General features: G+C 40.0%; 1 protein-coding gene across 1 annotated transcript; it reads left to right on the top strand.

Moving 5' to 3' along the window:
- The first annotated feature begins 380 nt into the window (after nucleotides 1–380).
- On the top strand, nucleotides 381–17410 carry armh3 (armadillo like helical domain containing 3). The gene is made up of 26 exons (XM_083906380.1): nucleotides 381–452; nucleotides 1973–2082; nucleotides 2178–2234; nucleotides 2364–2510; nucleotides 2853–2960; nucleotides 3048–3140; nucleotides 3231–3305; nucleotides 3390–3476; nucleotides 4382–4438; nucleotides 4555–4598; nucleotides 5085–5145; nucleotides 5245–5291; nucleotides 5918–5993; nucleotides 6240–6333; nucleotides 6725–6826; nucleotides 7016–7074; nucleotides 7186–7251; nucleotides 7732–7801; nucleotides 8025–8085; nucleotides 8176–8264; nucleotides 9646–9728; nucleotides 10771–10897; nucleotides 11018–11093; nucleotides 13039–13117; nucleotides 16030–16146; nucleotides 16616–17410. Exons 2-26 carry the CDS (start codon nucleotides 1981–1983, stop codon nucleotides 16706–16708), a joined length of 2070 nt encoding a protein of 689 aa, XP_083762506.1. The 5' UTR covers nucleotides 381–452; nucleotides 1973–1980; the 3' UTR covers nucleotides 16709–17410.
- Nucleotides 17411–20216: the final 2806 nt, after the last annotated feature.

Here is a 20216-nt window from a genome sequence, read left to right as displayed (position 1 = left end):
CTAGGGTACTGATAAAGGACTAATTTATTTATTTATTTATTATACTTACTTATACTCACCCCTCCCTTTCCCATGTGCACCAGGGAACTATGATGGCTTTGCATATCAGCGTTTTAACTAGTTATTAGTGACTATTTGTAATGTCTAAAAGTGATTATGCACGTATGCATACAATAGTATGTTAATAGTATATTTAAATTCAAAATCCCATCTAAATGTTACAAAAAAAAGTGGTACTTTTACATGAGTATTCCAGTACTCTTTCCACCTCCACCAGCATTCACTGTAGTAGTTAGTCCTCCTGGTTTATTGACAGAGTAATCTGTGGGGTGTTAGGACCAGGAAGACCAGCAGGAGGCTACAGACAGCAGTATGCTACAGACAGCAGTATGCTATGCTAGCAGAGGCTAACGCTGTCACAAGGACTCATAGGTTTTAAAACTTCAGTTGAGGTAAGAAAAAACAACTCTATTTTAATCTCAAACCGAGACCCGTCTAAACAACTGAACCCAGTGACGTTATCAATAACCGCACCCGGATGTCACACGGCTATTTCGCCTGTGTCGGTGCCTGAGTTGTTAGCATACGGCTGCGTTAGCTTTAGCAGTGTGACACTCACTGGACATTATTTTCGTGAATTAACATTCGGACAACAAACTGCTAGTTAACAACGCAAATGCTGAAGGAACGTGGACTGGACAAGGACACACTTAAGCCTGTTTTTGTCGTTTAGCTTCTAAATCCACTGAATGAGTGTAGCAGTGGCTCGGCTAGCTCACGTGAGCTAGCTCGCAGGTTTATGTGCCATCGTATTCCTATTCAATGTATCGTCATTATTTACACATGTCAGCTGATGATTGACTCAAACTGGAGCTACACGCGTTTTTAAAACGTTATTTATGCCAGGTTTCTCTGCCAAATTAAAGGTTTTACCGTCACATGTGCTAATGGTAGTAGTAGTTTATTTATTATATAAAGAGCGAGAGAGAGGAGGCACCCAAATGTGAAAGATCAAAGACAATCTGAGAAAAAGAAAACAGCGGAATACTTTCATGTACAGGGGGTGGGGAGATGTACAATTTATTTAATCCCACCCATCTCCATAAAGTACTAGAAGCTATTATTCATCTCCCTCTGACATACATGTTCTTGTTTCTTGTGCTGGCTAAATAGTGAATGCCTGGTGAAAAAACACTAATCCCTATATGTGAAAATGTGTTTTTGTTGTTGCTTTAAATAAGATTATTGCTGCCTGTACGTCTAGGAGATCTTTGAGTTTTAGTGACTTTGACTGTATAAACAATGAGTGTATGTCATCTATGTATCCTGCTGTATTGATTAGCCTTATCGCTTTCTTTTGCAGTATGCGTAGAGTGTGTATTTTACTTATATACTGATCCTATTGAACAGTAATGTGGAGTGAGTCAGTGTATTTTCACAAACTACACTCTTGCACTATGTACATGTTTACTCTTGTTGATATCATTATCAATTTTTTGAAATTCCCTATTCCCTGTATAGCTGTGTGTATGCGTATACATGTGTAGTGAAGCCCTATTTCATTATGCAGTCAAAGTGAAAATGTCCCACTTTATGTCAGATGGCCAAAGTCTGTATTTGTAATTAATACATGAAAAGGTTTGATCCAAAAATATTAAATGAAATAAAGCTGTTAATTGTGGCTTTTAACATTGTTCTGAATAGAAAATCTCAAACACTACACAGGGAAATTACCTCAAAGTGTGTTGCAGTGCATAATCGTTATGTCTATATATTTGACCTGTTGTGCTAATATTGTAAAAATCAATACACGTACTGAAAAGCAAAACCACAGCCTTGAACCAAACTGATTTATTCCTTCATAATTGTCTACACAAGCAATAATTTAGTTTTTTTTTGTATCCTGCTGCCTCACCGACCAACTCATTTTTTGCAGCAGATTCACTTGCGTTTCTCACTGTGTCGTTTTCAGACCCAGTCATGTCTCAGGTGGAGAAGAAGGCAGGGCTTCTTAGGAGGACGTCGTCCTCGAAAAAACCCTTGAAAGAGAAGGTGGTGCTGATGTATGACGAGATATTTGCAGTGAGTATCGCAGTTGGAGAAAGTCGGCGTTGAAAGTTTAATGAAAATGAATTGATGTTCACGTGTTAACCCCGTTTTGTCTGTACTGATTTTAGAAAGAGGACCCTGCCAAAAACAACCAACGCTTCTGGGATGAGCTGTTTCTTATGAAGGTACAACAAAGAGAAAACTCCTATGTAGACATGACAAATCATTTAACAAAATGTATTATCTACAGAACAGAACAGGAAAAATGAAACGTTCTGCATTGTTCAACATCTACCATTGTTTTTGATCTCCAGGTGAACCTGGAGTATCTCGAGTCCAAACTGGAGTGTATAGATGGGGAAGAGGTTCAGCGCATTCAAGACAACATCAACTCCCTGTTTCACCACTGTGTTCAGGCTCTGGGCGAGGAGCACCAGATCAAAGTGGTCAATGCCCTGCAGGTAAGCACAGCTCCAGACAGCAGCCGAGGTTTTCAGCTGTGTTCCAATCGCGTCTTTATGATGACAATAGAGCTCCAGTAGCTGGACATCACACAACCAAGATCACACCCTTTGGCATGATGTCCACTGCGCTTTTCACCTCTATAGACATATACTCAATAACACATGAACACACAGCACTGGTCCCATGAATTTAAACATGGCAATTCATAGGCACAGAGTGACGTGACATCCGGAGCTCTATAGGACCATAACTGTAGTCAAATGGAACTTTTACTAATTTTGTCTAATTGGAACTGTCTTATGGAATTGTCTTAAACTGTGCTCTTTTATCCCCTCCAGACACTGTGTGCACTTTTCCGCGGGGTTCATCAAAAGAACAAGTCGGCGTCTGGATTTGACATCATCAACATGCTTATGGGTTTTGATAAAGCTGAACAAAGGATGAAGGTATGTGTGTGGGGGAAAATAACATCACTGATGGGGTGGAAAGTAGTCAATACTACGAAATAGTATTCATTGTGTTTACTCCTGCAGGACCTGATGGAGAGACTGGACAGCCTGCTTTGTGGCGATGGCTCAGAGAGCCTGAAGAGCCTTTGTCTCAAACTGCTGCTGTGTTTGGTGACGGTGAGACAAGACGCATCAACATATCACATGAGTTTTAACGTGATATATATAGGGTTTGGTATACATATATGTGTATATATGTGTTCACAGGTAACAGACAACATTAGTCAGAACACAATACTGGAATATGTGATGATCAACAGCATCTTTGAAGCCATTCTACAAGTGAGTGACCGTGGAATTTTCTGATTTGTTATATTAATACAAACAATAATATAACTTTCTCCTCTCTGTCTGTTCCTTCCTCAGATTCTGTCAGATGTCTCCAGTAGAGGGCAGCATGGTTATGACGCTGTGGTGCTTCTGGCTTTATTGGTCAACTACAGGAAATATGAGGTGTGTATTATGTACATATGCTAACACTTGATCTTATCAATATCAATATATATATGTATATATATTTATGTGTATATATTTATTTATGTGTGTGTATATATATATATATTTATGTGTTTATGTATATATATGTATGTATATATATATATATGTGTGTGTGTGTGTGTGTATATGTGTATATATATAATATATACACACACACATTCAATATGTATATTTATATACATACACATATACACATGTATACATATGTATGTATGTTTATATATATATATATATATATATACATATATGTGTGTGTGTATATATATATATAATGTCTCACCAGTGGAGGACATAATAGAACTTGTCTCTTTCTGGTTGTTCACTTGTGGTGCATCCTCTCTGGGAGACTCTTTCACTCCACTTTTGCACCAGTGCCCGGGGGAAAATGTCAAAGGGGGTGGGGGTGTAGAGTCATTAATTTGCCCATGTTGATAAGAATTTAACCACAGACGAAGCTTTATGACACTCCACCCTATCCATTAGCGCAGGCATGTACCACTGAGTGTTGTGGGGGGTGTGGTGTGGTGTGGGTGGAGCCAGTCCCAGCTGAGAAAAAAAAAACATTAATTAATGATAACATCAACAGAATATTTGTGTAGGTGAAATATGTTGTCCTTATTTTGCACTGCACATACATGAACACAGACAAAGAAGTAAACATGCTGTCCTTCCCCCCCCCCCCCCGGAAGGATAATAGTTACAGTGTGAAAGAGATTTTTATTACATTACTACTGTATGTCTTTAGCCTGTTCAGACATGCATTAATCAGGTGATTATTTCCTTGATGTATGTGTTATTGGATGAAATGAAAATGACTGACATTAACGTCACGTTTTGTAAAATTCTGATTTCTTTGACAGTCCGTGAATCCGTACATCGTAAAGCTGTCCATTATTGACGACGAGCCAACACTAGATGTAAGCATGCCGTTCCTTACAGTGTCTTCTTACCAGCAGAATAATAACAAGCCAGTCTGATGTACAGTAAGCGTCATCAAAGGTTTGATTGAAACTCTGCATATTTTCTTTTCCAGGGAATGGGAATGGTCGTTAACCAAGCCCTGACTGAATATAACAGGTGAAATCCAAATCTGTTTTTTTGTTGTTGTATTTTAAATGATCCACTGCACAGTATGCCGAGGCCACTGGCGTCAGCTGTTTGGTTTGATGTCTCCCACACATGTTCTGTTTCCATTCTTCTGTGGATAAAAAAAACAGCCTCTTTATTCTTTTAGCTATTTATATCTGACAGTTCTCTCTAATGGGTTTTGGATGAAGCAAGATTTGGAAAGTTAAATGCGAGGAAGGACTTGTCTGTCTGTGTACAGACACGTCAAAGTGATGGATGGCGACTGTGTGCGGTTCATTGTTTTTGTGTATAAACCGAATGCCCCGTCAATAACAAATTGCAGGCAGGAGACGGAGATGTTGAGAAACTGAATGTGACTAAGGTTACAAGTGGTGTGTTTAAAGTGTACATCTCTGCCTCTGCCGTTTTGTTGCCCCTTTTCTCTTCTCTTTGTCATTACTTTCCACTTTATGTCTTTGTTTCTGCCCCTCATAGGCAGTACAAAGATAAAGAGGAGGAGAACCAGGGTGGGTTTTTCTCTACCCTAACCAGTATGGTAAGATCTTATAATGCTGTATGAGTTTTAATAAGATGCCCTGTATTGGGGCCCTTTTCTGTTTTTCCACTGATAACTCAGTTCTTGTTTTGTTCATAGGTGGGCAGCATGTTTATAGCAGATGCTGATGAGAAACTATCTGTGCAGTAAGTGTTTTAAGTCCTTACTTTAACCACATCATAATACAAATTCAGTTCCAGGAAATTCAGAACTCAATGGGGAAAATGAACCCACCCTTGATTTATAACCCCAGAAAACATTTTCCTGTGGAGTTAAGTCTCAACCACTGGTTTCTCCAGTTGAACATTTAAAAAAATGTTCCCATTTAGAGGAAAATATAAAATCACCAGTATGATTTACAGCTGGTGTTGCTGTAATAAGGGCCTGGTTGCAGGTAAGGTCTGTGAACTTCCATTTGCAAAACCTCAACTTGGGTCCCAGACAAATCGATGCAAATCCAGAGGTTTGAAACGGGCGATCAGATTACTACACCACAGGCACGAATGTCTTCTGGTATCATCAGACATCAGAACATTGGGGCTGAGGTTATTTTAATATACAACTTTGTGTACAATTACATTGAATGTATAGAAACTCTTTAGGTTATTTAATAGTAAGTGTACACATTGTGCTGCAGAAACACCAGACTGCAGTCCCTGTTCTTGTTTCCTGCTCTTGACCATTTGTCAGTCTTACTGTATATCATGTGATGGATTTGACTTTCTGATTGGGAAAAACGCTTTAATCACCTGCTTCTCCTTTTTATCTGAAGGACAAACGAGGCGATTCTGCTGGCACTCTACGAAGCTGTGCACCTTAACCGTAACTTCATCACTGTATTAGCACAGGTAAAGTTTCCTTTGTATTAATGTGCTTTGTATCACCTGTTATTCATGCTACTTATTTAGAATGTTTTGTTATTTAAAACAGCCTTGACCTCTTGTTTACATTTTTCAGAACTGCTGGTTGATGATGGTTGTGGATCAAATGATTTAATGTATTTGTTATTTCATCAGTCGATCCTGTATGTCAGCAGGGTAATTCATACCATGATTAAAATGAAAACATGTCGTGTGTTTTTCTCCTTTTAACAGAGCCACCCTGAGATTGACATCCCAACCACACCCACCACCCCTACTCCAACAACACCTACAACACCACTTGGCACAACGCCACCCTCTCTAGACAGTAAGCCATACGTGTTTATACTGTATATTTAAATTCAGACAGATTTAGTGTCTGTAACATCACCAGGTTTCAGTTTCTGAAAGGTGAAAGGTGAAACTAGATCACAAGACAGGACTCTGAAATAGTGAAAACAATGTCAAAATTTTCACTTGGGATCACAAATGCAGTTACGTCTAGACAAAAGACAAAAATGTATTTATTTTCAACATGTTCTAGGTGTCTGAGGAGAGCTTTAAACTCGTCAGTGCTCCTCATAAACTACTAAAAATCCAGTCTGTAAACCATATGTCCTTTTTTCCCTGTAAGTTTTAGAAAGAATATTGGTACGACTTTTTAAATTGCATTGATTAATTTTTTTTAAAGTCATTTTCTATGTGTGTCTGCTTTGCAGTGATGAACAACCCAGAACTGCCTCTGGATCCCAACCTGCAGACCAGCAACCTTCTCATCACCTTCCTCAAATATGCCTCCATTGTAATGCAGGACACTAAAGGTAAACGGCAGCCTTCATAGTCTCTTCCTCTACGTGTCTGACACTCTTATAATTCGTCATCCTCCTGTTATTCGTTTCTGTAATCTCAAATTGCTCCTCTTTTCCTCGTTGTAATTATTGCACAAAACTGACTTTAATTACTTTTGAGTTTTTCTGTCTCTTCTAAGACTCTGATGTTTGTGTTCTCAGACGAGCATCGACTCAACAGTGCCAGACTGTGCCTAATTATCCTCACCTGCATAGCAGAGGTACGAGCAGCTTATCTTTTCCACATCCACCAACAATCCTGTCTGATTCTTCATCTCTCAAGTCTTTGTTCCTAATCCACCTGTGTGTGTGTGTGTGTGTGTGTGAAACAGGACCAGTATGCTGATGCCTTTCTTCATGATGACAATATGAATTTCAGAGTCAACCTCCACAGAATGGTGAGTTTATTGCTGTGATTATTGTCCATACTTAAAATTACAGGTCCATCACTTTTTTATGTATTCTGAATGAATTAATCCCCACACGCGTACACATGGTCCACCTTCTGGTGAGCAGTTGGAGCTTTCAGCTACACATCTTGGCTGTTTTGAGCATCTTTGTTTGTGTGTTGTCATGGAGATTTTTTGTATTTCAGTCATGAATGATGACGATGAAGATATGCTGGCTGCAGTATTGGTGCTTAATCACCTTTACTTTGTAATAAAGCTGAATGAGCTCTAAAATACCCAGTTAGCTATTGGATTGAAAATAGCCCCAGATTCCTGTGAAAATGGTCACATGACAACAGCAGCACAATCTTTATGACGGACGATGACGGCTACAGGATGTGACGGAAAGCTCTATAATGTCTCCAATAAGTGCACTTTGTGCTTTTATTTAAATAAAGTTAATAATGGATGTCCTGTATGTTTTTCCAGCCAATGAGACACCGGAAAAAAGCAGTGGACAAGAACATCCCTTCACGGCCGCTGGTGTGTGCCGTTCTAGGTATGAAGAACATTTATCATGGTTGTTTAACGCGCACTGGAAGTGGCTGATCAGGCTTGTGTATCGATGTCATTACCCAGATATTATTTGCAAGATATTTTCCAGATTAAATTATATTTTCAGTCATGTTAAATGCACTTTATCCCCAGAAAGAGTGCTTAATGCTTTTCTGTACCACTTTACACACATTATTCACAATTCTCCTTCCTTCTCTTGCTTTTAGACCTGATGGTGGAGTTCATTGTCACACATATGATGAAGGATTTTCCGATGGACTTATACTTGTGAGAGCACATTCACATTACTGTTATTAGTCTCACATGTACATTTGTGTCGTTAACCACAATTTGATGTGCTTTTTTTTGTGTGTGCAGACGCTGCGTGCAGATAATCCACAAACTGCTATGCTACCAGAAGAAATGCCGAATCCGATTGCACTACACTTGGAGGGAGTTGTGGTCAGGTAACGATAGCTCACGTCATTTGTGAGACTTTTTTTACCTTTACTGAACTAGAAAATTACACAACATTACATAATGTTAGTGTAAGTTGGGAAAACAAGCCTGCATCAATCTGCAGAACCTGCTGAATTGTCAAAAAAATGAGTGAGTGCTCCTGCAATATCTGGCAGTTATTCAATATTACTTTGTGTTTTCACTGTGCAATAACAGTTTGAAGGAGTAAAAGACAAAAAAGGGATTGGAATTTTCAAGTTTATTACAAAATAGGAACTCTAAAATGACATAAACAAACAATTTCACATTTACAATTTGAACTTTGAATTGTTTTACATATGTACAAACATTTTTGTCACTCCTGGACATGTAGTTTTCAAGCTTCTGCCTGTTTTTGCAGTACATGTCCAAGCGTTTTTTAATCCTGGTTCTGGGGACCCAGTGCCCTTCATGTTTTAGATTTTTTCCGGATTACACCGGTCATTACTCGTCATTAGCAGAGTTTAATGATGAGCTGACTATTTTTAATTTTCTAGATATCACAAAGGAGTTACGGTAATGAGAAGTACACATGTCACATCCTGGATGGTCACAGACGGGTTAAACAATAATCATTTTCAATTATTGTTTAATAAAATTATTTTAATTATAAAAGTGTTTATGTATCTTTTTATTTAAGTGTTCAGTGACAGGTCTTTCACTTTGTGAAACTTGGTGAAAATTGGTTTGAATGTGTCGAATTGTTAGTTTTGCTTGGCATCATCTCATGATTTCCTGTTACAAAGCAAAACCCATTTGATCTTGACGTCAATGGGCCTGTTATTGTGGAAACGTATTGCATCATTGAGAGTGGATAACGAGGCTCTATAAAAAGGTACGATTCATCGGCAGTGGCCTTGTTTTCAGCCTGGTCAACGCACAGGAGGATATCATTTCTGGTTGTTATGGCCCCATTGCAGCATCTCATTAGGATACTGAGTTCTCTAATCAGACCAATAATCTGCTTAATTCCCTGAGTAACACCAAACCTCTCCTCGTGGTGGTGATAATAGTGTACCTTGAAATAGGACTAGAGAGAGGAAAAAGTGAGCTAAATTAAAGACATAATAGTGTTTATCTTGAGTGTGTTGTTGTGCCAGCTCATGCTGGAGCTTGTTAAGGACTTCTTTTTTTTTTGTTCAAGCACAATTTGGTCCTTTGGTTTTCCTCAATAAAATCTGTGAAAGAACTTGATTTGGTGTTGAAAGGTTTCCCCCCTCCTGTGTTTCCATTATCTACCCTAATAAAGATACACACCGAGGAAAGCAGACTGCTGCCATATGTCTGCGCGAGACGACTCGCGGCACTCCGGATTATTTCATTAATGTGAGCATATCTCCCTCTGCACAGCTCTCATCAACCTGCTGAAGTTCCTGCTGTCAAATGAGACGACGCTGCTGGCCAAGCACAACATCTTTCATTTGGCCTTACTGGTAGGAAACCCCTACACTCACACATACACACAAGGCAGTATAGTACAGTCTATAAGGCAGATAACTTTCTCACACAGTACGTTTCAGTGCACACATTAGTCAAGCTATGGTTGTAGCTTGACTATGCTTCAATTGGACTAACCACTGCCCTTGTTCCTGTGTATAAACATTAGTTGGGAATCCATTTATTAACTTAAGTGTGTCTGCCTTCACAACACTAGGGGGAAATATGCCCTCTTTCAGTTTTTGACCTAGCTTGTGGCTAATTGTTAGCATGTTAAATGCCATTCCAAGACTTCCTACTACCCATGAACTGTAAAATATTAAATTCTTTAGTGCTGGGCGCATTAATGGACCGTAAACAGACCCCTCCAGTTCGACTGTAGGCGAGCTAACGGCGCTAAACGATCTAATGCAGCTAACGGAGCTAACTGGTAAACGGTTCGGACTCTGGTGTCGTGGCACGTAAACATGACGTCACACGTGTCTTTTTCCGGTCAGTCTACATGGAAACTTGCCATGCTTTAACGTGTGTTAACCCAGCACAAATCTACTATTTCCGTGTTTAAACCAGTGGTTGGGACTGTGGCGCATGCATAGATCTCCTAATCCAGCTTGAGTCTGACTCTGGTCCAACTGAAGGTCCACATCCACTATTAATCGACTCCAAATTTCATTATCTGGGTGTGTTCATCTGACTTTGAGAAATTTGACTTCGTGAAATTTTTGTTTTAAAGTTCTGGGTTTAGTGGGACTAACATGATAACTTGTTTTTTTCTAGTTTCACATACTGTAAATGCGCTGACTGAAATGTGTATTCGTTTAAGATTGACTGGTGTCGCTTGTAGCCCAGCGATATTTATTCTTCTATTAATTTGAACTGAGGAGAAGATAAACAAACAAACCTGTTTCACAGCATGAACTTACACTAGTCAACCACAGCATGAGAACTCCACTAAACTCTTTTCTCATGTTGCACCTTTGAGCCTGAATGTGTTGTTTGCATAGCTTCCCATCACTTAACGCGTGTCTCCTTTCACAGGTAGTGAACCTGTTTAATATGTTCATAACATATGGCGACACGTTCCTGCCCACGTCCAACAGCTACGACGAGCTGTACTATGAAATCGTACGAATGCACCAAGTCTTTGACAACCTCTACTGTATGGGTACGTAAGGGGTCGTAAAGCATTTTATTGCAGCCTTAAAACCTAAAAAAGAGGTTAAAAGAAATGTTTACAAGTGGCTGCACGTTCATCCGAGTCTGTCTGTTATTCTCCTCCCTGTAGTTCTGCGAGTATCAACCAACACAGGCCCATGGAAGGAGCCAGCCAGCAAAGTCACACATGCCCTCATCAATGTTCGGTAAACATGCACAGAAACACACACACACACACACTCGGTCTTAATTATTGTGGGTAAATATCTAATTGTGATTTTTCCTGACAGTTATTGTAGTTGTGATTTGATTTTCAATCATGTTTTTTTAAGTCAGTTTAATATTCACTGTTCAATACATCTGTATAATCTTAATATCTGTATAGCATCAGTGGGAAAGAAATTGTCAGACAATCTCAAAAGTTACTTTAATGAAAAAGATTACTTGTGCCTAGTGCTGGGCCCGTTAACGGCGTCAACTTTTAACACACGTTAACGCATGACGCGTTTCCATGACGACTGGCCGGAAAAAGACTTGTGTGACGTCATGTTTACGTGACTCACAAAAGTTAAAATTAGTTGTAGCACTACTCTTTTCGTTTAATAAACAGACCGCTCCAATACGACTGTAGGTGCACTAATGGCGCTAAAGGAGCTAATGCAGCTAACTGGTAAACGGTGCCTGGACTCCAGCGCCGCGGCACGTAAACATGACGTCACGCACGTTTTTTCCAGTCAGTCGTCATGGAAACGTGTCATGCGTTAACGTGCATTAACATTGATGCCGCTAACGCGCCCAGCACTACTTGTGCTGCCCTGATACACCCACACAAGCACTGGTGCTAACTCTACAGCAACTTGCATTGACTTCTATTAGTTATCCCTAATCTTAACCATAACCAGTTAATGCCTTACCTTAACCTTAACCTTACAACAATTTAAATCTTAGCCCTAATCTTAACCAGTTCCTCAGAAATGAGGTTCTGCCTCATTAGGACCAGGTTTTGGTCTCCATAGCCTTGTTTCCATCATGGTCCGGTTTGGTTTGGTAAAGTACGACACGGTTTGGAGCGTGGCCGAGAACCGAGAACAGTACCTTTACCTGGTATGCGGGGTGTGTGCTGTGCCCGATGTTGGCGAGATAACAATGAACAATGGCATCGACACAACAGGCAACAATGGAGGTGATCCAGCAGCTCGTTTTTTTTCCTGCTTGGTTTGTCTGATGTCAAGCTGTGTAAGAGAATAGACTGCAGTCATTACTGTTTCTTTGGAACTGTAATTCTGGTTCTCCATCCCTACCCTTTTCTCTCTATTTTTGTCCCCTAAGCTGGTCTATTTTTTATCATTTTTAAACCTTTATCTTCACCTCAACCAGCCTCCACACACACAGAGCATACTTCTCCGGCATTTTCCATTCCAGTAATCTGTCTTTCCACCTCGTTCTTCCCTGATGAGATGATCCTCTGAGGTCACCCCGGCTCGGAGGCACACGGGGGCAGAAGGAGCGCTTATGCTCCCCACGGATTCAGCCACTTAGCCGCTCTGCTGATGGTGTAGACTCCACTGCTTAGATAGGCAGCGAGGAGCGGTTGTGGGAAGACTCGGTGATAGGAGGCTGAAAGAAAAATGAGCAGATAAATAAACGAGTTAAAGCAGAGATGTATAAAGAACCCAGTGAGACTGAGTTGAAATTAACGCGAATGAAGGGACCATTTCCATTTCACTGCCATCACTTCTGGTCTCCATATGCTGATTTCCCACGTGCAAATGACAGCAGAATTACCCATATGGGGATTTTGCTGCGTTTTGTCCCTATAATTTATCTGATATATTACACACTCTCACTTGGTATAAAATAAGCAATTTCATTTCACAGCTGTGTTTATTTCATCAACTTGTATTTGTCCTGTAAAGCTGTTTATTTATGAGAAATGAATGCACATGCTGGGGAAGGTTTTGAATTTACATCTGAAACTCCCCGCAGTATGTAGATGAGTGTTGGTGTTAAACAGGCAGTTTGAAACGATGCGTGTCAAAGATATGGCCTTTGCTGACCTTCACATCTTGATTATTATTATAAGTTTGTACACAGAAGTAAATATATAACTTACTGTTGAATGTTAACATGTTGACTTTCTTGTTCTGTTAGGGCCATCATCAACCATTTCAACCCCAAGATTGAGTCGTACGCTGCCGTGAACCACATCTCACAGCTGTCAGAGGAACAGGTAAATGCAACAACTCTCTGATGTTGAAGTTGCTTGCAAATCGACTACAGTAAAATATAGGGGCCCTTTTGAGTTTGAACGGTTTAGAAATGTCATTTACATGCAATGCTTTGGAAAAGTCTCAGGGCACCAGCAGCTTTGTTCTTACGTCTTTGATCAAAGGCATACACTACCGTTCAAACGTTTGGGGGTCACTTAGAAATGTCCTTATTTTTGAAGAAAAGACACATTTTTTTCAATGAATATAACACGAAATGAATCAGAAATACACTCTATACATTGTTAATGTGGTAAACGACTATTCTAGCTGCAAACGTCTGTTTTTTTTATGGAATATGTACACGGGTGTATAGAGGCCCATTTCCAGTGTTCTAATGGTTCATTGTATTTGCTAATCGCGTTAGAAGGCTATTGGATGATTAGAAAACCCTTGAAAACCCTTGTGCAATGATGTTAGCACAGCTGAAAACAGTTTTGCTGGTTCTTTGACAAAAGCAAAATGATTATTATGTATAAAAATCATTATTTCTATTGTCTTGACTACGCCAAAAAATGTATAGTTGACCCCAAACCTTTGAACGGTAGTGTGTGTAATGCTCAAACATGTCTTGAATAAACCTTGCTTACAGCAGACGTTTTTTACCATAGTGGAAATGAATGAATGAATGAATTAATTAATTAATTAATTAATGAATTAATTGAAAGCATTGTGACAGGGATGAATGATTTCAATTGTTGAGGCAACATCAGTTTGTACATTTCAACTAAACAAACACGATATCAACCACTTCCCCTGCTTTCAAACCAATACCTGATAATAATACACTTTTTGTGCTGGATATTTTGAGAACAGTAAATGCTGCAGTTCTTCCTAATTTTTGGACTCGTAGAAATAATAACAATATTTTTTCCCACCACACACAGTAGGAGACCCTCTGTAAAACAAAGTGCACACTCAGTCATTAAGCATCTGGACAGCTTTTGAAATGCTTCGTTATTTTCTACATCATTAGTGGGGAAACATGAGTCTGGACTGAGAGCTGAACTGATATGCGTGCTGCAAGCTCCATTTGAAAATCCTCTTCTTCTTTTTTTATCATTTATGTCAAATCAGAGAGGAGAGGAAAATGGCCAGGAGTTCCTTTTTTTAAACAAGGTGATAAGAGAGTGATGGATTTGCTCATTATACTCCCCAATTACCTCTCCACTTTTATCTGCTAGATTTATTCACAACAAAGAGGGGAAGGTGGAAGTTAGCTTTGGTGTCAGTGGCGTTGAGCTGTCACTGGTTTTATAACGTTTTTTTCTACCCGTGATATTAACTCATTTGATAAAGTGGCTTTGTAAGCTCGAGCAGTGTTCTTTAAGAGTGGTTACAGCACTTGTGAAGCCATTAGAGTTTGAATATTGTCAGCAAAGTGTGACTGCAGGAAGTTCCATCTCATCATGTTTTATTTATAGAGCAAAAGCAATGACAACGGCAGACAAATGTAAAATGAGTGAAGTTTAAAGAGACACATATGAGTCAGCGTCACTCCTTTGTGTCCCCTGTCCTGACAAAATAAAAGCCCAACATTTGCATTTAAGGCATGGATTAAAGGGCCTTTTAAAAATAGTCAATGCCCACTTGAGATTCTGTCCAATTTTTATACTTCTAGAGTAAGAAACGCTTTAATTTTTAAAACTGTAAGGGGAGTTTTGATCGAGCTGATCGAGCTGATCATTAGTATATTTAAATTATTCAAATGTGCTGGCAGGCATTTTCTTACTAATAGTATTAAAAAATAAAACCAATTTCACCAAAATCAACACAGCAAACCTTCCTTTTTTTTCTGATCTTCGTTGTCAGGGTTTTCTGTAACACTTCATTCTGTTTGCTGTTAGCAGGATGTAGATGTCCTTATTTTCTTTTAGTCAGATCGAGAATTAAAATGGTGGGAACTTGAGTTTTATGACTTCAAACTTGCTCAAAAAAAACAAAACAAAAGCATCTCTCTTCCAGTGTCTCTCTGAGTTCTGTTCATGTGGATTCAATCCTGTGGAGATCTTTGCTCTGTGTCTTCCCTTATGCTCGTTTTTTTAATGAAGCGATGGAATCTTAGCATTTTCATTCCCGTCTGTTGACGTACAATCCCCGCTGCCTGCCGTGTCTCCATTCCCTAACAGTGACACCAGAAGATGGATGACCTGCATTAGATCGGTCGGTCTTCCACACAAACACAATACAATAATAACACAAGACTGTGGTTTTTGCTCACATCTGTGTGCACGTAACCCTACTAGCTAAGTGATGCAGAAAGAAAACAGTCCACGATAAAGACGTAGCTTTAAAACTCCTCTGCTTCTCCATCGCTCACACTTCCTCCCCTCAGCTTTTCAGAGAGGGAGGGGATAGCGGTGAACGGGGAGGGGGGTGAATGAATTATTCATCAGTGTACCATTAGAGGTTGAATATAAACACCAGGCCCAGCTGTAGATTTATTAGAGACAAATCCGTAAGAAGAAGAATGTTTTCCTGCACTTGACCCGCTGTTGATGAATTTGAAAATGATGATTCAGCTGCACACACGAGTCACAAAGGAGAATACGTACAGTGTGAGTTGTGTGTAAGGCTGAGAGCTTCATGCTGTGTAGCAGCGTCATTAATATAATAATGAAATCTCTGCTTAAGGGATATTATTTCACCACTGACTGGTGGAGTGGCAGGGAGCGATTGCGAGGAAGGATCGGCATAATTACCTCTGATCTCAGCTCGATTTACCTTTAGGCGCGCGTGTGTCGCGGAAGGTACCAGACGTGATGCTACGTTATTCCAGCCCTCCACATGAAATACTCAACAGTTTGTTTTCACCGTGCGACGCGTGAGCCAGAGGAGTTGGTTAATGATCCTTTTATCTTCTCTCCGTCTCCAGGTGTTAGAGGTGGTGCGTTCAAACTACGACACGCTGACCCTCAAACTACAGGACGGTCTGGACCAGTATGAGAGATATGCGGAGCAGCCCAAAGAGGCCGCGTTCTTTAAGGAGCTGGTAAGTTGAGCAGCACGGCATTGTGGGTGTTGAGAGTGTTAACGTGGTCTGCACGTGATACTAATATCTCAAAATATCTTCCATTTATTTACACTAAAGCTCGTCTAGGTGCAGGTCCACTGTGTAACATACGCTAACGTTCAAAAGTTTGGCGTCACCTTTACAATTTTTTTGTGTTTTCCATTAAAAGTCACACTTTTATTCATCAAAAGAGTTGCAAAATGAATAGAAAACATACTCCAGACTTGTCAGTTTAGTCGCAGCTCTAAAAAGGACATAGTCTATTGTTTTGCTGGCTAAAGGACAACTGTGGGCTATATAAATAAAGATTGATTGATTGATTGATTGTTGAATAGCCACCAGGGGGCGACTACAGTAGTTTGGGAAAAAATGGAAGTCTATGGGGGGAAATGATTTACAATGTTAGAAAACAACATAAATCTCTGTCTGTGTGTGTGTGTGTTTCCAGGTCCGCTCCATCAGTCTGAACGTGAGGAAGAACGTCTCTTTGAACACCATGAGTCAGGACATCCTGCTCAAAGAGTTCTCCACCATCTCCTGAGACACACACACACACGTCAACACATCACACGTCATCCTCTGTCTCCCGAATGATGGAAAGCCACAGAGAGACTGACACACTGACACAGACAGACAGACAGACTGGGTGCACATTAAGGATAAAACACTCCTGCGTCCCTTTTCCTGTGTGTGTGTGTGGGAGATTCTTTAAGGACGTGTTTCCTCGTGTGCAATCTTACAGTATTGGCTGGACTGTTAACTGACCCACAAATGATTTTCTTTCTTTTTTTTAACTCTCGATCATCATCTCCACCCTTGATGTAAGTACTTGTGCTTCATCTCCCCCCGGTAGTTAATCAGATCTGTACAACATACGTGATTGTGGGCCTTTTTTTTGGGGGGGGGCATTGAGAAATCGTACTCTGAATCCTCTTGAATTAGAGCATTAACATTTTCTTCGCGGATTAATGCTTGGTGTGTGAATGTTCATGTAAATTAAAGTGTTTTATCTTTTCCGTGTTTGCTGAGTTGTGGGGGGAACGCGATATCTGAAGCGCTGAGGACGATAAACATTCATTACTGTACGTCATTCAGGCTCTTTTTTTAAAATGATAATTGTTGATTTAACCTGAATATTTTGAAGTGGGAGGCCAGTTTGAGTTGCTTTCCCACACATTCATCCGTTTTAACGTTATTTTTAGGGTTTCTTTTCTTGTTCTTTTTTTTTGTACATTTGTTTGGAAGCGGTTTCTGAATTATGCAATTTCTCCAAGCATAAGCTCTCTGTTCTTTCGTCTCTAATTCCTGTAGGTATATTTATGTTTCTTTTTAAAATAAAAGTTGGTTTCCTACGACGCTATTAGCGTTTCCACCTGTAACTTCATTGTCTAGGAACATGACTCCAGCGCCACCCTCGATGGAAAATCTCAAATCCAAACCCCAATTCTAACCCTAAATCTAAGTCTACACAGTAACATTGGGGGTGATTTGTTGGCAGAAATTGAATGTGCTACACATAAAAATGTGGAATTACTCAAAAAAATAAGATTAATTTGGTTTTCATAGCCCCAGGATTAGCTTTTCCACAGTCAATTAGTGACGGGAACAGCAGTTCTTTTCAGTGTACTGAATCTTTAGAATCACTAAAAAGAATCGCTGAACTGAAACGATTCAAGTTTTTTTTCAGTTTTGAGATTTTACACATTTCCTTGCTAAATGTTGGCGTTCAACACACGTTTTCTGGAATTTTAGGTCTTTTCGAACTGATCTAAAGTTCGCCGTTCTTCTGGGATTTGCTGAGACAGTTTAAACACTGAACTGGTAAACTGGCTCGGTGAGTGAACGAATCACTTGATGCACCCGGAACTGAAACGGAGCGATTCAGTTCTGTCTTATTTCCCTGCTCTCAGTTCAGATCGTTCGCCCAAACGATTCGTTCTTTTTGAACGAGTCTGTCGTCATCAAACTGAACACTGATCAGCCGATGACATACTGTCGCACGTAAGCTGTTGATGCACCGTTACCGAAATATTTGAGTCAATAAATTACATTTTTAAACGACTAAAATTGAACTGTTAGTGTCAGGTCATGGCTGCTGATGATCTTCTCCTTCTCTTTGTTCCTCCCTCATCTCCTCATCCCCTCATGTTGTGAAAGTAATTATCCAGTATCTCTGATAAACTTTGTCCTCCAGCTACTCGCTAATGATGTCTGCGTCCTCTGGGGGAGGGGGGCCCCCCCACGCGAACGACACCGAGACAATCTATTGTTTGCCAGAAGTTCCTGGTTGGATGAATGAGACGTGACGTTCATGCAGTGGTCAGAGACGGAAGGTAGAGGTCGCCTGTGAAGAGACTAAAGAACCAGGGTGGAAATCTGGACGACAGCGACAGATTGGTTGGTTTCCACAGGTGCATCATCACAAATATCATAATTTTATTCATCTTACTCACACATTAGATAATAATCTGTCATGTTTTATGGGTTTAATTCCAATTCAAAGACGCCACAATTTTAAACCTGTCCTATGATAATGTGTTTTGTACTCACTGGGAATAATCTCTCTCCCTCTCTCTATGTTCACTTGTATTAATAATCTGGTGCAAACACTGTCTTTCTGGACCAGTAGTCCACATGGGGACCAGCCTTGTCCTAATGAGGTTAGAACCTATTTTCTGAGGCTCGGGTTAAAGTTAGGATTGCTGCACTGATCTCTACTGTTTTCTCCTCCATTGTTTTCACTCTCATCTTCAAATTCGACTATTATATTCCTCCAACAGTTGATATATGTCCTCTCCTCACCATCAGTCTTTGACATCATAATCCCTCACTCTGCTGCACCATTTGTTCCCCCAACAGAATACACTGCTTCACTTTTTTCCACCCGTGCGACAGTCACAGAATTGAATTCAACGCTCCTCTTTGGATGATGGCATGATTGTTGTCTTCGTCTTTCACAACAGCACACGTCAGAGAAGCTTCATTCGCTTGCACTGTGAGTGAAAACACCAGGAAATGTCCCACAACGTGGATTCTACAGCTAAAAATAAACCTGGACGTTCACTTCTTCTTTTGGAGCTTTATTATTATTATTATTATCAACAATAAGTATAACAAGTTAAGCAGGACTGTCAGGATGACTGGAGAATCCAGGTCACTCACTCATAACAGATTGATGGATAAGGTCATCTGATGCAGTGACGGGCTGAGTTCTCTCTTTATGCCTCAAGCCATTTGTCGCCACAGTGAGCACTTTGAGTGCACGTTCTTATGATTTCTTGACAGATATTGCAGTTGCAGGGATTTGATTTGTTAAAATATTCACTGCGAAACAGCATTGTCATGTGAAATACTATATAAAAAAAACAAATGTGCTGTATATGCAAGGATGAATGTGAGTTTATTAACCATGTGTGTGTTACTTTTTATTTAAATTAAGTCAGGATTGTGATATAGTTGGACCTAAACGTGGGTCAAAATCCTTTTAACGTTAGGGGAACATTCAGGGAAACTTTTATAGTGCCTTCTTTAAAGGGTGTATGAAGGTTGTGGGAACCTTAAGAGAACGTTCTCTAAAGGTTGTATAAAGGTTGTGACAAAAGTGGTTAACGGGAACCTTCTGGGAACCTTTAGGGTTCAGGGAGCCAAAAGAAAAAAGTATGAAGTTTGTGGCCAAAGACCGTTTTGGGAACCTTTATAGAACGTTCTCTAAAGGTTGTATGAAGTTTTTTTTCTGTGAACCAAATGTGAAACCAAAACCTAACGTTAGGGGAACGTGAGGACGACTTTCTACATCAACCAAAGGAGAACCATGGGGGAGGAACCCTTCAGGGACGTTCACGTTCCCGCAACCAAAAGGTAACGTTCCCAAAACATTGCAGTTTCCATTTACTTTAATGAAATAATTTAGTTTTTCTCTCTCTCTATCATGTCTTCAATTACGTCCGCACAGATAGTAGCGCCTGCTCTGATCATCATCATCATCATCATCATCAGAAGTGACAGCAGGTGGATGTGAGCGCGCGCTGATGCCGAGTTCACTTTGGTTT

Source organism: Microchirus variegatus (genome assembly GCF_963457635.1).
Source record: "Microchirus variegatus genome assembly, chromosome: 19".
NCBI classification, from domain to species: Eukaryota; Metazoa; Chordata; class Actinopteri; order Pleuronectiformes; family Soleidae; genus Microchirus; species Microchirus variegatus.
This window is presented reverse-complemented; position numbering and strand designations above follow the sequence as displayed.